Source organism: Pleurodeles waltl, chromosome 6 (assembly GCF_031143425.1).
Source record: "Pleurodeles waltl isolate 20211129_DDA chromosome 6, aPleWal1.hap1.20221129, whole genome shotgun sequence".
NCBI lineage: Eukaryota > Metazoa > Chordata > Amphibia > Caudata > Salamandridae > Pleurodeles > Pleurodeles waltl.
In genome coordinates, this window is record NC_090445.1 from 1,595,638,860 (window position 1) to 1,595,659,519 (window position 20,660).

The following is a 20,660-nucleotide window of genomic DNA, read 5'->3' on the forward strand; positions in this document are numbered from 1 at the left end:
TGACTGTTGGACATCCCCAGAAAAAACAGAAGTACGCAACCAGGCGTGGCGTCATAAGGCCACTGTCGTAGCAACCGATTTGCCCAGAGAGTCGGTCGTGTCCAGCCCGCAATGGATTGTGAACTTTGCCGCATCTCTCCCATTGTTCACAACTTGGGAGACAATAGTACGGGCCTCCTCCGGTATCTGCGGCAGGACCTGCGCAACCGTATTCCACAAAGAGTGGGTACAGAGGCCCAAAAGGCATGCGGAGTTCACAGACCGCAGCACAAGACTGGAGCAAGAAAACAATTTCTTGCCAAAATGTTCCAGCCTTTTGGATTCCTTATCCGGGGGTGCGGAAGGGAATGCACCTAAAGAAGAGGAAGCCTGGATAACAAGAGTCTCAGTCGTGGGGTGTTGGGACAGGAATTTAGGGTCATCCGGAGTGGGCTGATGGCAGCGTGCAATAGTCCTATTCACAGGAGCCCCTGTGTTGGGTTTGGACCAGGTACCCAAAAGGACATCGGTGAGGGCTTCATTAAATGGCAAAAAGGGTTCTGAAGTAGAAGCCCCAGGCTGGAGCACCTCCGTCAGGAGATTTGACCTGACCTCAACAGTGGGAAGCTCGCGACCAAGGCTTCAGCTGCCCTACTGACCACCATACTATAAGCTGCTCCCTCCTCCGTAGCCACGGTAGGAGGAGACAGCATGCCAGCATCAGGAGAAGTATCCAGACCACTGGCTTCGCCCAATTCCTGAGCCCAGTCCATAGAAGGGTCAACCTGGTATTCATAAGGGTCCAGGGACCCCTCCAATCCCTCCCCATATTCGTACCCATAAGAAAAAGGGTTTGAATCCGACCTGGGCGAATAGGCTCCATTGAAGTCGAAGGCGGCGTTGGCTGACGCCACTCCAACTTCGAGTGGTAGGGGGTAAGAATTGGGTCGACGTTGATAGTGGTCACGACTGACGTCAGGAGCGTCAACAAATGACCTGGCACCGGGGAAGGTCTCAAGGGTGCGAACAGCACTGGTGTGGATCCGCGCGCGGATTCGGAGGTGACCTCAGTGGCCGGAGCCGAAGCCGCCGGCACGGAACCCGAAGGCCCCTCAGCTGAACCCCTTGGGCCCAAAGGCGCCGTATCGGGGGTAGGACCGCCCCAAGATGAGACGCATGGCCTCACAAGACTCTTTAAGCTGGGCGGGGGTCGCTCCGGCTCCAGGAAAGTCGGGGAAGCGCAGAGACGACCCAGACGCAGGCTCTGAGGAGGGAGGCCTTGTGCGTGGACGCTACTCCTGCGTTGCGTTGGCTGAGCGACGGGGCAAAGTCGGAGAGCGATGGGACTTCTTCGACTTCTTCTTACCTTGACCCGTGGATTTTGAAGAAGACAAGTGGTAATGACTCTGCAACCGATCTCGAGACCTTTCTCTCGAGCGAGACTGGGACCTACGCAAAGTCGAATGCTGGGTTGCCATGAGCTTTAGGGACCGCTCCCTCAAAACCTTCGGATGCATGGCCGGCACTCGGAGCACGACTTTGGGTCGTGGTCACGCTCAAGACACCACAGACAAACCCGATGAGGATCCGTCACCAACATCGTATGATGACAGTATTTGCACGGCTTCAACCCGGTCTTCGGGGACATCCTCGACGCACCAAATGTTCACAGAAAAATGCAACAAAAAGGTTGAATTCAACCAAAAAAATAGCCACAGTAGCTCTTCTACGGATAAGCACGTGGCGTGGAAAGAAAAGAACTGAAGTCACTGCACGAGGGCAGCGTCTATGTACTACTCCCGACGTCATCAGAGGCGACTACGATGCCACAAACGCCCAGGGAGTCGTCCGACGCCACCTACCGATGTGCAAGGGTATTGCTCGAAGAAAAATCTCCAGATCCAGTCTGACGCCTGGGGAAAATTCTAAGGTAAGGAATCTGCAACTAGAAGTCTCTATCAGATTTGTGGTGCAACGGTAATATAGATGATGAATATAGATGGTTGGATCCAGGGCGGTTACTGTGTGATGGGAGAAATAAATGATTATAAGTCCCTGATGTTTAGGTAGGTTACATGCGGATTTGGGGTAGAGTCTAGTCAAGTTTTATTTCTTTATTACAATCATGAGAGCTGCATGTCTCACCTGGAACGGATTGCAGAAAGAACTGCCCAGATCCAGTGTACTAGTAGTTTACTGACCTTTCTCAATATAAAGTATGCCACTATTCTGCACTTAGCAAAGCCCTACTCGATCCAAGAGAAGTAAGAGAAAGACACCGGTGCACAAATGTCTGATACTAACGGGGTTAAAGTATTGATACACCATAAAATCTACAAGCAATACAGAATTCTGCCTTACCCAATTGAAAGTATTGCATAGGGCCAATACTATCCCATCAAAACTTGGTAAGGTATACCAGGCTAGAGCAAAAGACTGCATAGTATGCTTCCAACAGGAGGCCACATGTCTACATTGGATGAGAGATATTGGAAAGCTACTGGAGATAGGCCATAGATGTTCTAAGGAATACAACAGGTGGAGTAGTAAACTATTCCCTTAAGAACTGTGCATTGCGAAAAAACCCCAACACTGAAGACATGGAACATTTGTTTTAGATTTGTCAGTCTGTCACTGCTGCTAGGTAAGAGTTAATAATGATGCAATTGTCTAATGCCTGCAGTTTATGAGGAATGAGGTACTAGACACTGGCTGGTGGAGGAAGATATCCACAGATCTGAGGTGAGAATGGATGACAGCCCAATAGATCACTTTCAAGACTGGGAGGAGATAGTGACTCTTAAGTGGGGGGTAAAGAGGGAATTGTGACCTCACAAGGTCTGTCACACTGTTGTGTGTTATATATATGGTGGTCTGTATGTCTGGGGTCTCCAAAATGATTTACTACATGTATTGAATTACACTTCATGCAGCTGATGGTCTGTCAAGATTTTTAAGAAATCCACTGTGCCATGCTGCATTCCTGTGGTTCACACTTTCTATGGTCCATTGTATTCTTTCAGAATCTCCATGCAGTCTTCAGGAAGGCAAGAGGAGAGACTCTGGTGAAATGAATGTCTGAATCTGGGATCCTCAGCTGGATTAAAAGCTTCACTACACAAGAAGAGGACAGGCAATTTCACTATGAAGGAATTGACCCTGATGTTGGGTTTCACAAACCTGGACACAAAAACAGATGTTTGCTTTTTCTTCTGTCGAGAACAGGTCTAGGTTATGGAGATCTCGACTTTCCAAAGACTTCCCAAAGGTTTTCATCACTGATGACCTACATGTGATGATTTGTAGCAACCCGAATAACATATTCAAATTTACATTTTGGGCACCTGTTAAGTGTATGAAAAACACTTTAAGATAGTTTCATAGACAAAAGTAAATGCCAGATTGCTTGAGTTTCTTTGAAAGGGATTCTCATTCCCATTTTTACATTCTTGATCAGATGTTGGTGATTTGTTCACATGATTTAGAAATTAATAGGACATTACTGATCGAAGAAAGGGAGACGACCCATATTAGGCTACAATAGGTTGCTGTTATTTTGCTTACCGGACACCTTAGATCTCCAAATTAATCAATCTTAGCTCCACCGCCTGCCACAGATGCAGTGGTTAATACGGACTTGCAAGTAATGGTTTCTGAAAAGATTTTACCATATATATGGAAAAAAAAGCTTAAAGCCTCTTGTCCTCCCAAATCTCCACCCACTCACTTCATTGATCTCCTACAAATGTATGAAGATACCTTATGTGCAATCATGTATGAGTGAGAATGAAAATGGAGGGTATCACAGAATCCTTAAAAGAAAGGAATTCCATTTTACCATAGTGTGGGGAGTGGCCAAAATACATCAATCAAGCAGAGCACAGTCTTTTTTCTGAATGAATACATTTTGTGACTTCTTTGCAGATTTTCGTTTGTTGCAACTGATTTAGAGGACTAAAGTTTATAAAATAAAGGCCGTTTAAAAAAATCATGAAGAATGTTATGACAGAACTGGGCTTTGAGTTGACAATCATTTTTCTAGGTTTACACGTAGATCAGCAGCATATAAAAGGAGCTGCTGCAGGTCTCATGCATTTGGAAATGGTGCCTGGGGGAGTAGGGGTTAAGAAGGGGGGGGGGGTATAGTTGAAGCCAACGGGGAAAATGGTGAATTGAATGTGGAGACTTTTTACAACAATTCTCATAAACAAATGCCATTTCCTCGCAATGGAAGACTAGAAGTACACATTCCAGAGAGCCATGAAAACCATCAATTCAGGTAAAATATGGTGAAAAGCCAGCAATGTACAAGTTAATTCCTTTCAGTAACTTTTTTTTCTGGAGGGTACTCAGTGAATTCCTTATTGCAGAGTCCCTATGCGCTAGACTGGATATGGACATTTTTCCTAGTATTACTCTCGCTCGGTGCACTTTGCAGCCGTTCATTGACTGTGTACTGCCTGAAAGTGCTGGAACATAGAAGCACCCCCTAGAGCAGACGTCAATTTCTTGCTTGCCTTTTCAGTGCCTTCAGAAGCAGAGCATAAATAGCTGGTAGCCCCAGTGTGCAAATTCGTAACTGTTTCAGATGTTGAAAAGAGGCACTCCACAAAACAGAAATGAAGGACAATGATGAATCTACAGTTAGATTATCCACCAAGAAAGGTTCCTTTTCTGCACAGTCTTCCATTTTTTCAGCTCAGAGAACCTCACAAAAAGCTGATCATCCACATGCTGTTCCTTGGTACGATCAGTATAAAAGCTTAAGGCTTTTTTAGGGTCCAGACAATGAAGCATAAGAAGACAGGCACAGTGATAAGATTGCCCAAGACGGAAAGGAGTGAAAACTTTAGGCAAGAAGGCCGTCCATTCTTGATACCAGTTTCTCTGGGGGAAAAAAGGTGGTGTTTTGCTGATGCACCAACAGTGCCTGATTATTAAGCCTTTTCTAGCCCCCCACCCTCCGTCTGGGCATATCGGCCGATATTGAATAGGCCAATCTGTCCCCAGGTGGGGCAGAATCCACTAGACACCAGGGATTGTTTTTTGTGTTATATCATAAGGGAAGCAAATCTGAGTGGAGCCACAAATTTCCTTGTGTTTTGGGGCATTTCCTGTCGCAGGCACTAGGCCTACCCACACAAGTGAGGTACCATTTTTATCAGGAGACTTGGGTGAACGCTGGGTGGGAGGAAATTTGTGGCTCCTCTCAGATTCCAGACCTTTCTGTTACCGAAATGTGAGGAAAGTGTTTTTTCTGGCCAAACTTTGAGGTTTGCAAAGGATCCTGAGTAACAACATGGTGAGACCCCCCCCACAAGTCACTCCATCCTGGATTCCCCTAGGTGTCTAGTTTTCAGAAATGCACAGGTTTGGTAGGTTTTCCAAGGTGCCTGCAGAGCTAGAGATCAAAATCCTTAGCTAGGCACATTCCAAAAAACACGTCAGTTTTCAATGTAAAAATGTGATGTGTCCATGTTGAGTTTCCTGTTGCGGGCCTTAGGCCTACCCAAGCAAGTGAGGTACCATTTGTATTGGGAGTCGGGGGACCACAGAATAGACAAACAGGTGTTATTGCCCCTTGTCTTTCTCTACATGTTTTCCTTCCAAATGTAAAACAGTGTGTAAAAAAGACATCTATTTGAGAAGTGCCTTGTAACTCACATGCTAGTATGGGCACCCAGGAATTCAGAAATGTGGAAATAACCACTGCTTCCTAACACCTTATCTTGTGCCCATTTTGGAATTACAAAGATTTCCTTGATACCTATTTTTCACTCTTTATATTTCACCAAACGAATGGCTGTATAACTGGTATAAAATGAAAACCCATTGCAAGGTGCAGCTCATTTATTGGCTCTGGGTACCTAGGGTTCCTGATGAACCTACAAGCCCTATATACACCCAAAACCAGAATAGTCCAGCAGACCTAATGGTATATTGCTTTAAAAAAAATTAAATTGCAGGAAAAAGTTGCAGAGTAAAACGTGGAGAAAAATGGCTGTTTTTTCACCTCAATTTCAATATTTTATTTTATTTCAGCTGTTATTTACTGTAGGAAAACTTTGTAGGATCTACACAAATGACCACTTGCCGAATTCAGCATTTTGTCTACTTTTCAGAAATGTTTAGCTTTCTGTGCTCCAGCATCGGTTTCATGCCCATTTCTGTCACTAACTGGAAGGAGGCTGAACGCACAAACAAATAGTAAAAAGGGGGTATGTCCCAGTAAAATGCCAAAATTGTGTTCAAAATATGGTTATCTAATTCATGTCTGCCTGTTCCTGAAAGCTGGGAAGATGGTGATTTTAGCATCACAATCGCTTTGTTGATGCCATTTTCAGGGAAAAATACACAAGCCTTCTTCTGCAGCCCTTTTTTCGCCATTTGTTTTTTTTTTTAAACTAAATGTTCGCTGTACTTTGGCTAATTTCTTGGTCTCCTTCAGGGGAAGCCACAAACTCTGGGTACCTCTAGAATCCCTAGGATGTTGGGAAAAAAGGATGCAAATTTGGCGTGGTTAGCTTACTTGGACAAAAAGTTATGAGGGCCTAAGTGCAAACTGCCCTAAATAGCCAAAAAAAGGCCTGGCACCTGAGGGGAAAAAAGCCTGGCACCTGAGGGGGAAAGGCATGGCACCTGAGGGGTTAAACAAGAACAGGTGGTCCAGCAAATATAAAAAGGTGAGGCAGCAACACAGAGCTCTAATCGTAATCTTTCCTACTGTTAGAAGATGCCCTGTGCCAACTAGGATACAGCTGATATTTGTGGTCTGCCAGGTACAGTCTGCTGAGCACATCAACTCTGCTACTGAAGGACAACCCGTGGTTGATGATCCAACCAACTCCACAGGAGACAAGACTCCTGGCACACGCCCATGGACCCCACTCTGCCCTGTTTGCTGCAATGCCACATGGCGGTTGAAACTCTAAATGCTGCTGGCCTACACTGAACCACAGGTAACATCTGTGGGACTGCGGACCGGTATATGAAAATAAATGTCCTACAGTCCCAAGGACACCATCCAGTCACCTTAGTCCAGGGCAGACAGGATCTGGGGCAGCATAAACATTTTAAATTTGTCCTTTCACAGGAAGGAATTCAGAAGTTGAAGGTCTAAAATGGGCTGAAGGCCCTCATCTTTCTTCTGCACATGGTTATAATTAAAGTAGCAACTCTCTCATATTTCAGAGTCTGGAATTCTTTCGATAGCTCCTTAGGAAAGGAGAACTTGCACCTCTTGCTGCAGAATGGACAGGTGCTCCTCTGATGTGGGGGGAAGATTTGGTGGAGCAGATAGAAAGGGTAGGGCATAACCATGATAAAAGATTTAAAGAACCCATGTAACAGACGTGATGGGTCGCCACCCAGGGACACAGCCCTGCATCCTGCCTCCCACAGGATGGTTGTGCACCACAAATGACAAGCTAGAGAGGCTTGTTGGCTGTTGGTGTAAAGGATAGGGACTGAGAGGACTGGTGCCCTTGCTGGCCTGCACACTGCCTGCTAGATCCACATCCCTGGCCTCGATAAGACTGGGGTGATTGCAGCAGTGGCTGGGGGAGACAGAGGTTGCCTATGTACCAGCCCCTCAGAATAGCCTCAGAATATCCTAAACTGGTGAGGAACATGTTTAGCAGGTATCAAAAGACCTAGGGAGTGTGCTTTGGCTCTCCATCTTTGAAATGTTGCAAGGTAGGATTAGTACAGGCGCAAAATATCAAAAAACATACTTGAGAGAGGCCTGCATGTCTCTAGAAAATCTTGTGGAGCACATCCACACATGGCAGCAGGCACTAAATTGGTGCTGTAGGAAGTTGGCTCTGTATATACTATCTCAAAGTAAGTGATAGTGTGCACAGAGTCCAAGGGTTCCCCTTAGAGGTAAGACAGTGGCAAAATTAGATCATTCTAATTCTCTATTTTGTGGTAGTGTGGTCGAGCAGTAGGCTTATCAGAGGGTAGTATTAAGCATTTGTTGTACACATATAGGCAATAAATGAGGAACACATACTCAAAAACCTGACTCCAGGCCAACAGTTTTTATATAGAAAAATACCTTTTCTTAGTTTATTTTAGAACCACAAGATTCAAGATTTGAAGTAAATACATAAAATGCAAGGTACTCCACACAGGTAAGTAAGGAACTTTGAATTAGACCAGTAACATACACAGTTTTAGTTAAAATGGCAATAAGCCATTCTAAAAGTGGACACAGTGCAAAAATCAACAGTTCCTGGGGGAGGTAAGTAAAGGTTAGTTTGTCAGATAAGTAAGTCATTTACAAGTTCAAGTTCCTGGGCATAGGCAGCCCACCGTTGGGGGTTCAGAGCAACCCCAAAGTTACGCAACAGCAACACAGGGCCGGTCAGGTGCGGATGTCAAAGGAGGGCCCAAAACACATAGGTGCCTATGAAGAACAGGGGTGCTCTGGTCCCAGTCTGCCAACAGGTAAGTACCTGCGTCTTCGGAGGGCAAACCAGGGGGGTTTTGTAGAGGTCTGTGGGGGGGGCGGGGGGGGACAAGTAGGCACATAAAACACACTCTCAGCGGCACAGGGGCAGCTGGGAGCGGTGTGCTTAGAAGGCGTCGGGTTTTCAATAGGAAGCAATGGAGGGACCCGGGGCTCACTCTAGCGGTGCAGGCAGGGCACAGGGGGGCTTCTTGGGCCAGTCACCGGCTGGGCTAGGCAGAGTGTCGCCTGGTGGTCACTTCTGCACTAGAGTTTGGTTTCTTCTGGTCATGGGGGCTGCGGGTGCAGTGCTTGGTCCAGGCATCGGGTCCCTTGTTACAGGCAGTCACGGTCAGGGCGAGCCTCTGGATCCTCTCTGTATGAGTCACTGTGCGGGTCCAGGGGGGTCATCTCAGGTTACTCACGAGGTCGTAGTCACCTGGGAGTCCTCCCTGCAGTGTTGGTTCTATGGATCTCGAGCCGGGGGCGTCGGGTGCAGAGTGTGAAGTCTCACACTTCCGGCGGGAAGAGTTAGTTCTTTAAGAGTTGCAAGAAAGTTGCAAAGTTGTTGCTGCTTGTGAACAGTGCCGCTGTTATCGGGAGTTCCTTGGTCCTTCGGTTCAGGGCAGTCCTCTAAAGGCTTCAGAGGTCGCTGGTCCCTGTCGGATGCGTCGCTTTGCAGGTTCTTTGAGTCTGGAGACAGGCTAGTGGGGCTGGGGCCAAGTCAGGTGTCGTCTCCGTTGTCTCTGCAGGGCTTTCAGGTCAGCAGTCCTGGTTTTAGTTTGCAGGAAACTGATTTCCTGGGTTCAAGGGTGCCCCTAAATACTAGATTTAGGGATGTGTTTAGGTCAGGAGGGTAGTAGCCAATGGCTACTGTCCTTGAGGGTGGCTACACCCTCTTTGTACCTCCTTACTGAGGGGAGGGGGCAAATCCCTAATCCTATTGAGGGAATCCTCCAATCTCAAAATGGAGGATTTCTAAAGGCAGGGGTCACCTCAGCTCAGGGCAGCTTAGGGGCAGCCCTGACTGGTGGATGACGACTCCTTGTTTTACTAATTATCTCCTCCAGCCTTGCCGCCAAAACTGGGGGCAGTGGCCGGAGGGGCAGGCATCTCCACTAGCTGGGATGCCCAGGGGTGCTGTAACAAAAGGCATGAGCCTTTGAGGCTCACCGCCAGGTGTTACAGTTCCTGCAGGGGGAGGTGAGAAGCACCTTCACCCAGCACAGGCTTTGTTCCTGGTCACAGAGTGACAAAGGCACTCTCCCCATGTGGCCAGAAACTCGTCTGGTTGTGGCAGGCTGGCAGAAACTGGTCAGCCTAGCACTAGGAGTAGGAGTGGTATTCAGGGGGCATCTCTAAGATGCCCTCTGGGTGCATTTTACAATAAATTCCACACTGGCATCAGTGTGCATTTATTGTGCTGAGACGTTTGGTACCAAACTTCCCAGCTTTCAATGTAGACATTATGGAACTGTGGAATTTGTCAAACACAAACACCCAGACCATATACACTTTATGGCTACCCGTCACTTACACTGTCTAAGGTTTTGCTTAGACACTGTATGGGCATAGTGCTCATTCACATATGCCCTCACCTGTGGTATAGTTCACCCTGCCTTAGGACTGTAAGGCCTGCTAGAGGGGTGACTTACCTATGCCAAAGACAGTGTGAGGTGGGCATGTCACTCTGAGTGGAGTGCCATGTCGACTTTGTCTTTTTCTCCCCACCACCACACACAAGCTGTGAGGCAGTGTGCATGTGCTGGGTGAGGGGTCCCAGGGTGGCATAAGGCATGCTGCAGCCCTTAGAGACCTTCCCTGACATCAGGGCCCTTGGTACCCGGGGTACCATTTACAAGGGCCTTATTTGGATGCCAGGGCTGGGCCAACTGTGGGAACAAAGGTACAGTTTAGGGAAAGAACACTGGTGCTGGGGCCTGGTTAGCAGGGTCCCAGCAAACTTTCAATCATAACTGGCATCAACAAAAGGCAAAATGTCAGGAGGTAACCATGCTAAGGAGGCATTTCCTTACAGGTGCTAACCACATTTCTCAGACAAACAGTAGTATCAACACCAGCAGGAATCATATTCAGCTACATTTTGACCATTTCTAATTGGTTGAGCCAGTAAGATGCCAAGGTCTTCCGGGACTGCGCCAATATCTCACTCACCATGTCCCTGAGGACATGCATATACCGGCACAGTAAGCAAACTGTGCTGACAGATCTCAATGCTAGGTTACTGAGAGGAATATTTGTTTTCCAAGCACCTTGACCCTCTTAAGGCTCCCTGTGAGAAGAAGTATTGGGGTTCACCTTGCTGGATGAAGGCTAAACAACCAGACTCATTGGAGTAGAATGTTTAGTGAGAAACTCAGGATCACCAGCTGCCGGTCTCGGATATCTGATCACCTGCCTTTTCACAGGTGGGCAAGAACAGTTTTGACCAGATGTCCAAAAGTTAAATATCTGCTGCATATTGTTTCAACTGCTTTATATCAACTTTGGGTCTCAATTCCAACTTTGGACTATTTTATGGTAAAAATGAGCAAAAGAGAATACATTCCATTTAGTCTATGAGATTTCATCGTTTTTCTAAATTTATTCTTTGTCTTGCAGCCCCAGAAGGGCAGGTGAGTAGGGTTTTTATGGAAGAGGAGGATTCTTTAATATTGGAATCCATTTAAAAAATCTGTAATACCCCAATGGTATTAGAGTTTCTTACCACTACAGAAGAATAATAAGCATTTGCAATGCAACGGGTCTCACGTTTGCTCCTGTTAGAGCTAATAGCGTTGTAAACTCCTAACCGGACTTTTCTTGCGACATAAACCATGTACGTAACCGGAAAAGGTGCAATTAACTATGTAACAGGGTCAATATTATGCAAAGCGCTCGACTTCTGCCAAGCGAGATCGCATTGCGAAAATAGAGAAAAAGTAGTCCACAAACCGAATGGAAAACAGCGAGCCTTGCATGTTTTCTGTACTTGGTCGATGTGCTCGAGGAGGGCTAACCACCAGAAAAGGCATGACGTATGCGTGCCTTCCACTAATGAAATCAAGCAGATTCTAACAGGCAAGCCCACGAGCCAATGAAAGACACTGACGTCACGTGGACGGGCTCCGAGCCCTTGTTAATCCCTAAAGCGTCTCGCTAGCGAAACGCATGCGCAAGCACATGCGACGCAGGCTCGACCCTAAAAACTCCTATCGTCCCAAAGCGGGCAGCATCTCAAGTGGTCAAAACTGACGATACTAGTGTATTTTATGTGAGGTTCCCACCAGTGAAGATATCATAGGGTCGCATCTCTCTTGTCTGTAATAGAGTATCTGATAAAAGAATGATTGATTGCGAATCTGCTGCTGAAGTAGTTGCACCAAAAAACAGTGCACAAAATGGGATATTGTTTTGAAAAAACAATAAGCTAATGGTCCTAAAATACTGGGAGTTTTCTCCCAGCATCTGGAGGTTATTTTTTCCTTGTTTGGGATTGGCATTCTTTCCCTCGTGGTCTGAATAGGAAAAATTATTTCCAAATGTACTCCCTCAAAATAGCCGTTGGCCTGTCTTCAGTAACCAATGGCCCAACATCCAATGGGCTGTCACTCAATTTTTTTCATAAGCAAGGTCACAGCAGTCTCTGCTGGCAGTAACCGAACAGTTCACCCAACTCTATGCGCCCCAATAAACAATACAAACAAATTACAACATTCTTTAATCCCCCTATCTACGATATTTGTAACAGTTATGTATAAACTGTGCAAGGTAACTCTTGAGGCAGGACTCTTTGCTCAGTCAATGGGTTGCACCCTCCCTCTCAACTACAGCCTGCAGTGGGTGGTAGCTGTGGTCAAATCTTGTCGGTGGAGGAGGAATCAGGAATTTGACCTGGAACTCCAACAGAGTTGCCCAAGAAGTCAGCTGGGTTTGACACCCTGATGCAAGTTTCCAGAGTCGCTAGAGTAAATTAAAAATCAAGTCCCTGGAGAATAAGTTGCTCAACCTCTTGTTGCAATGAGCCTGCAACACAGCACACAGAAATGGAGACTGACGATTCCATGGTGCTTTGTGGGCCTCCCAAATCCAGACAAGGAGCTAGGCTTAAGTTGTCAGTGAAATAGGGTTGGCAGTTAGATGGTGCGTAGTCACCAAGTGGCATTTCAAGATCTTTGTCTGAGCTGTGACACATGGATATGGCTAAAACATGTTGACTGGTACTGGAAAAAATAAATAAAAAAAAATAAAAAAAACACAGGCTTGCTAAAAGATTACCATAATTATCAAACAATTTATTTTGGAAATAATTCCACGAAAACAAACACAATACAATTCAAAATTCCATAATATTATAGTTATTATAATTCTAATAGTCTAACCAAAAGAATTTTCAAGTTTCAGAGTTTCAAAACAGACTATAGTTTATTCAACTGCCCCACACAGGAAGTACAATAGCAACTGGAAAATCCCAATTGATCCCAGTTATTCCAATGTCAACACAAATAACAGCCAAAGTGGAAGCCATCCAGGAGCTACTTGCAGGGCTTTGTTCGGGCGGGTGGGGGGGGGGGGAAGAGGGTGGGGATCAGGTAGGGGAGGGGGAGCAAATTAATAAATTAATAAAAAATAAATAAAAAAAAACATGTAACTGCTTCTCCGCAGCAACGCTGCTACTCTCCTGCACTGCAGGCACAGGCTCCCAGCCTGCCCTGCAGCCAATCCTGATTCTGCTCAAAGCAGCATTCGGATTGGCCGGGAGTGCCTAGCCAGGGCGCTCCCATGCAGAGTGGGAGCCTGTGCCTGCTCTCCAGCCCGGTAACTGAGTTGCTGGGCTGGAGAGAGCCTTCTGTGCATGTATTTTTGGCAGCCCGAGAGAGCCGGCCAAAAATAAATGTGCACTGAGGAGGAGTGCACAGCACTCCCCCCTCAGTTCTTGTCATCCCTAATGCCCTGCCCCTTTTACTACAAAACGATAATAAACAGTTTATTATCGTTTTGTAGTAAAGGTTTTACAGCTGCTGCTGGTGGCGGGGGCGACGCCGTACCTAGAGCCATCATGGCAGGCTTCAATTCATTCATCAGTTTCAGTTAACCCACCGAAAGTAGGAGAGAGAATCTGATCAAGTTGGGTAAAGGATAAGGAAAAGTCAATCATCTGAAATCCTAGTTCTCTTCCCAGAGAATCCTCAAAGTTATAGGCACTGAATAGTCCGTCCACACGCAGGGATCCCAGAGCAGTTTTAAATGATACATTTACGTATAACAAATTGGCCATTCTTAGCCTTTCGTTAGGCTGAAAGCAGATGTACAGTGCTATAGTACAAAGTTTTATTAAGATTATATATATATATATATATATATATATATATATATATATATATATATATATATATATATATATATATATATATATATATAATGGCTCCGGGATCCTGGCACATGGGCGAGACTATTCAGTGCTTATGACTATTGATGAGGATTCCCTGGCAGAAAAGTACCCACAATCGATTCACAGAGAAATAACCCTTGATAGGTCATCCATGATGACCTAAATAATCTCCAGACTGTGAAAAAGTGCCACTTATGAATCTTTCTGTTGAAAAAAAGAAAGAAAAAAACGAATTGCTCCCACTGAAATGACAATTTGGAAGCTGCTATTCTGAGTAAAAGGCAAAACAGACAAAAATGCAACAGTTTCGCAATGCAATTTTCCCAAGAAGAAAAGCAACACACCTTTCCCTTTGGCAGTAAACCCATCAAAAAAACATATTCACCAAATGTAAATGCAGAGAGAGATATGCCTGTTAGATGAACGGTCACCAACATTCAAATAGGATTCCTTCTCAAAAGATGTTTCATTTTGGTAGTTTCTTCTGCTAATGCTGGATCGGAGTGCACTGTCACAACTTACAAGAGCGATCCTTTCCCAGAATATGAGCTAGCCAAAAGAAAACAGCTATAGGGCCCCTCTGAATTCGTACAAAGATAAATCCAGTAAATAAGTAGGTACCTTCAATTGACTGTACCCTAATCTGGAAGAATAACCTGAGCAAGTAACAGTAGTTATTTAATGTACTTTTTTCCGTTACACAGAAGGCTGCTACGTGTACAAATCCTCATGCTTCAGCCCCTTACAAAGTATACAATGTTGATTTTGCAGGCCAACAACATAGACAGAACAGCACAGCTTTGTCGCTACAGAGACTGCAGAGACAGAGGCATTTTTTTGGATTTTAGAATGTGATTATTTAAGCAGCCCCTAGAAGAAAATTGCGTCTTCAAATAATCAAGTAAAAACAGCTTTATGACAATCAGACAAAATCTGAGTTTACAACTCCCCAACACCACACACGTTTATTCACCTTCCGTAGAATGCTGAAAGTATTTAAAGCCAGATAACCGAACAATGGTTTTGCTGTAATAATAGAGATGTTGGAATCCCCCCAAAGTGGGTCATCCTTTAAGAGGCATAGGAGTTTTAGGGTTAATCTTCTGATAAACGCAATTAAGCAAATTAGGGCTAGGGGATAGCTCTGCCTCACACCTTTGCCAATCACAAGTGTTTGTGTAACAACACAATTTAACTCTAATACCGTTTGTATAAGGAGCACTTAATAGCTTCTCCCAAAGTGGAATGTCTAAATTTCTCACTATCTTTACAATGACCATCTCATAACAAAGCACTCTGCAAATCTAATAATTCTCAATATATTGGAACCTTTTTAAGATGTACACATATCCTGTCACATGTAAAATTATGCCATGATAATTATGATGAAACAATTGCACATGCAAGAAAGGGTGCGAGCTGCACTGTTTGATTTTTTTCTTACAATGGGTTGGTTTTCCAATACCAGAGAAACTGACAAAGAAAATCATAAAAAAACGTATGTACAAAGTTTATCATTAGGACATAGAGCCTCAATGTTTTATCAATAGTGTCCAATCCCTTTAGAAAGCCTGCATGGGCAGCTTTGTGTACACTGGTGCTCGTCAGTCTTGCAATCTGTTTAAGATACTTTTGGGAGTATGCCTTTATAGTGTACAGGAGAGGAATAAAGTGGGTTAGGTTCCTTGTTATTTAGGGACACAATTAACATTTCCACAAGGGAGGATTCTGCTCAGCGAGGAGTACTACATTTGCTACGTATGCACTAAACAGGACCTATACAAGTAGTTTTTGTAGACACTTCACCAGAAATAGTCTGGTCCATGACCTTACCACCATTTCACAACAAAAAACTGAACAAAAAAAAACATGCTGCAATGTGTTGTTTCCTGTGGAAAACGCCTGCAGCAGCAATGTGCACTGCTTAATCTTTGAGATGCAGTTCGCTTCTACGTTTGCGACATGAGGAACAAGTATTGGCAAAACCAATAGGCCTGGCTTTGAAATTCACATGGAAAGACAGGCTTACATAAACAATGTTTGCACGGGTTAGAACATTAATTAACCAAACATATGAGGAGTGTATCCCTTAATGGTTCTGCAAGAATGCGAGTCAGACAGCCACTGCAGCTGTATATCACTGCTAGAATCCAGGCTCCCTGCACGTTCGGCTTGGCACCAGGGCAATCATCCATAGTACCACCTGTGTCAGTGTGCCCTGTAGAAAATGTTTCCCCTCATCACTGCCTACCTCAGGCAATTATCGCAGAACACTACAGGTAGGACACGAAAGAAGCTTTCTTACTGAGTGTAAGGCTAGCATGGTGCTCCTGAGATGTAACAGCTAGGTTAAAGTTGCCTAGGTTTATTTGTAACATGGATGTCAGTGCTGCCTGAGGTGGAGTATTCAATACTGTTTAGGGTAGAGTGAGAGGGGACAATATGCTGCTATGTGTTTGCTAGAGAGACCTAGCACATGGCCTACATAAGAGTCCCCGACACTAGAGCTGCTGTGTATGTGCAGAGGGGGTGGTGGAACCATCCAAGGAAGCAGGTCATATCTGTGCTGCAGGAAAGATATGGAGTGGGGAGAAGGGTCTTATGCCAGGTTTTGTGTTTGCTGCTTTGATCTCCATATCGGCAAGAGAGCAACAGTGCTCCTGCAGCAGCAACTCCAACTCCTCTCTAACCACTTGGCCAAAACAATATTGCTGCCACAAACCATGTAATCATAGCAACCTTGAGTGAAGGCCTTGATGCACTGCATTTCTTTCATCTATGTTGGTCCAGGGGCTCCTAGCTCATTCTTGGCAGGACATCTGCACACTCATCCATGGTGGCCACTGCAAGGCTGTCAAGCTAAGTTCACCTGAGGGCTAATGGAAACGCTGATTGCAGAGCAAACAGGTTTCATGCAGTGTCAGTGGTTGACACTTGCTACGCACTGCGAGGAACTACCTTTTTTTACCTAAACATTCTTCCATTCTCTGTTTTTGCCATCACATGAGCCCAACAAACAGGTAAAGCTATCTTAGGCCAGACCTATAAACAGTTACCCACTTGTGAGACATGTAATTTCTTTATCACTCAACCTGTAAGAATTCATAGTCTTACGTCGGTGCAGAACCACCTTCTCAGCAGATTTCCTGCTATATGCAACGCCTCTCATCTACTGTACCAACCAGTCATCTGCCCTAAGAAAACGTTTAATACAGTCAATTCAGCCACCACAACTGTACAAGAGATGAGTCTTGCAACTCTTCGTATTCAACCATTTGCCACCTACCCTTTAAAAGAGATCACATGTCTAGACGTTCCAGTAGCCATCTTATAATTATCACATCATTATATGATGCTTGCAGTTCTGAGGTGGTCTATGAGGCACATGCCTTTTAAATTGTAAAATCAAAGTAATAAGAATAAATATCATTTAATATATAAATATATAAAACTGGAAAGTATGGGATTTAACAACAACAGTGATTTGAAGCAAACCAACAATAAAAGCTAACACAAAGGAAAGAGCAGGAAAGGCTACATGCAGATCACACTGCAACCCTAGCGTTAACTCATGCCCAAAGACAAAATGGCCAGACGAGAACACTCATCTATGTAAATAGTCAATACCGGTTTCTCTTGAAAAAAATGGAGATGATACACAATCACAAAGAAGAGTCGAGTAATAGATAAGACTACAGGCACCCTACCGGTGAAAACTTAAGACATAAGAAAACAAAAAGGAGTAATTTAGCAAAAATGCACAATAAACAACTTAGTACTAAAAAGACAAAGGAACAGATTTTTACTCAATAATCACCTTATAATTCTCTTGAGGCAGTACGAACAGTAGCGATGCCCACACTGCGCTTGGTAAGGCCTCCGCAGTATATTTCGACAGTCTGAGCAGATATACTTTCCTTCCAATGTGGTTCCCAGGACCGTTATAGCAAAGCCAGGCTTATTTGAATTCAGTGAACCAGGTGGTGAAGGATTCACTGCTGCCATGTGAACCAAAGAAGCCCCAGGATTTCTGAAAAAAGAAAATAATACATTTTGTGCTTTTTTCACTTCCATCATACACAGAAATAAAGTGGCGCATGTGCCGAGAAAATTGAGAGTCATCTATTTAGCTTAAGAGAATGCCTATGTTCTGTAACTAACATTCTTTGAAGTAGTTAATGCACAAATCCAGTCTTAAGCCCCAGTTATGGCTGTACATTTGGCAATTGCAAACCTTTAACAAGTCACAGTTATTGTGATAATTTAATACAACATTTATTGATTAACAAATTGTCTCAGAGCACAGTGCACCCAATAGGGTTTTTATAAAGTTGTACAATCAAGGTAAAGACTGCAAGGCATTGCACTTAAACGTGTTTCAGCATGCAAAAGTAAGGGCTACCGACAATATCAGCACAGGGAGGGCAGTGTCAGAAAGATTTGCATTTAAGAGAGGCATGAGACAGGGTTGCCTGCTGTCCAAGTTGCTGTCTGTGCTTGCCACTAAACCATTGGCCTGCAGGCTAAGGGAAGTGCTCAGCCTTTGGGGGATTCAGTTGGGTGACGCCACACATATAGTGTCATTATATGTGGATGATGCCCTGTTCTGAGACAGCCAACATATTCAGCACCTATCTTGCTTCACGCCTTAAATGGATTTGGGAAAGTCTCGGGTCATTATATTCGTCACTTTAAATCAAAATTGTTTCCATTGGGGTGGCTTAAAGATAAGCCAGACCAACATCTCCTGGAGGTGGGACAGACAGTTTTAGATATCTTGGTACCCACATCACACTGGGTGAAGTAGAAGGTTATAAGCTGAATATCGACAGAGTTGGGTATGGACTCTCAACACCTATTAAATTCTGTAACATCCTTAGATCGTACTTGATGGGGAAGGTAGCCTTGACAAAAATGGTGTACCTACAGTGTTGCCTGCATGTCCTACAAGGCGCTATATTGGAAATCCCGAAAAAGACCTTTGATGAATTGGATAAAGTATTGGACAAATTATTGTGGACGGGCAAGAGGAGTAGTGTCAAATTAACCATGTTGGAATGGGAACGGGGAGGTGTGGAGATTTCAGATATAGAGGTTTATTACAGGTTGTATGATGGAACCATGCATGCCAGAACAGCGCATGCCTTAACAACGCGGTCGGAACAACAACTGCCTGGCTTCCATGCATGCATTTACCACGCATGCCTTTACAACCAATTTTGATGTAAAAGCATGCCTAGTAAAGACTTATGGAAATGGCATGCAAAACAGCATGTGTGGCTCTTTCATGCAATGCCCGTCTCCGGCCCTCAGGCCCAAAACTACCCCCACCCCAAATACCTGCACTACCCCTTTAAAAAAATTAATTAAAAAAAAAAAAAATATCCTAACCTCCGCCTCTAAAAAAGAAAGTACCCTGACCACCCCCACCTGCCCTGAGCCCTATAACATTCCCCCCTAATATGTAAACTACCTCGAAAGCCCTAAATAAAAAAAAAAGCTATCCCGACTCCCCCCACCTCAGCCCCTAAAAACAAAATTACTCTATTGAACCAAAAAAAAAAAAAAAAAAAAACACCACGACCCCCCACCCTGCCCCTAAAAACTAAAATAGCCCGACACCCCCACCCACCCTAAGCCCTAAATCCACCCCCACCGCTAAAAACTATCACCAACCCTGCTCCAACCACACTTACCTCACCGCATCCTCTCCCGATCCTTCCTCTTCTTTCCTCCCTCCCCCTGCCCTTCCTTAAACATTCCCCACCCCTTTAAAAATAAACGACCCTAAGCAAAAAGAAAAATACCCTAACCCCCCAGTAAAAAAGAAAAATAACCCCCCCCAAAAAAAATTGCCTGCCCATAAAAAAAAAAAAATCCCCCTCCCCTGCCCCTTAAAGAAAATAGGCTGCACCTGAACCCCCCCCAACACCAATCCCTTAATCCACCCTCACCACAGCTCCACTTACCTCACTGCGTCCTCTCCCAAACAACGCATGCCCTTTTCAGTGCCTTAACCACGCATATACATAGTTTAGCACATGCATGGTTAAGGCACAGAAAACCCCATGTGTTCCGGCACGCATGGTTACACTTGCGTGGGAAACATCTGCGTTGTTAAGGGCAGGTGGTTAAGGACGCTTTCCTTTATTACATGGCTGCTCACTTGCAACATGCAGTGCACTAGCTGGTTGAAGGTGAAAATTGAGAAAAAATACTGCTTAAGGATACACATATAAGCAGTTCACTGAACACTCAATGTGGGGCAGGGAGATAAATGCTGTTTACAGTGATACAAGTGTGTAATATTTGGGATAAAGCAGGGAGAAGGATCATAAGAAGAGTGCTGTATGCTCTGGTCCTTACATTCCTTTGCATAAATTGTTCAATCAGTGGGCACAGATAAATGCCAGAAGGGAATCTCAAAGGCAGATTCTTCTAAGGATGCACTTGAGAACTAAAGCATTGCAGCTGGACAATTTTTATAATGCGCCAACATTTCAGTTACTGTCACAGAAATATGGCCAACCTTTCCTGACACGCCAGTCCGTACACAGTCAATGTTGATATTGTTGGTTGGGTTTGGACATTTTTACAGCTCTCTAATATAGAGCGCTTCATCCAGATAAACCTATAGGGCTACTGAAAGTACAAGAGCGATAGCAAGATGCGCTAGATGAACCACTTACAGCTAAAGAATGGTATAAAATACACTTTGAAGCAAAATAAGTGTTGACAATGACCACCTTAAGCTTGTAAGAGTACTACTTAGATTCACCACTTATCTGACCCCAGTGGAACTACATACAATTTATCCGATTCCACTTCCATACGCCC

General features: G+C 44.6%; 1 protein-coding gene across 3 annotated transcripts in view; it reads right to left on the minus strand.

Moving 5' to 3' along the window:
* TRAF2 (TNF receptor associated factor 2) overlaps nucleotides 1-20,660 on the minus strand; it is a 429,606-nt gene that overhangs the window by 293,485 nt on the left and 115,461 nt on the right. For all 3 annotated transcript variants that reach the window (XM_069241424.1, XM_069241427.1, XM_069241425.1), the window contains exon 4: nucleotides 17,641-17,853. In XM_069241424.1, the coding sequence (XP_069097525.1) occupies nucleotides 17,641-17,853 (213 nt within the window). The remainder of the gene's footprint in view (nucleotides 1-17,640; nucleotides 17,854-20,660) is intronic.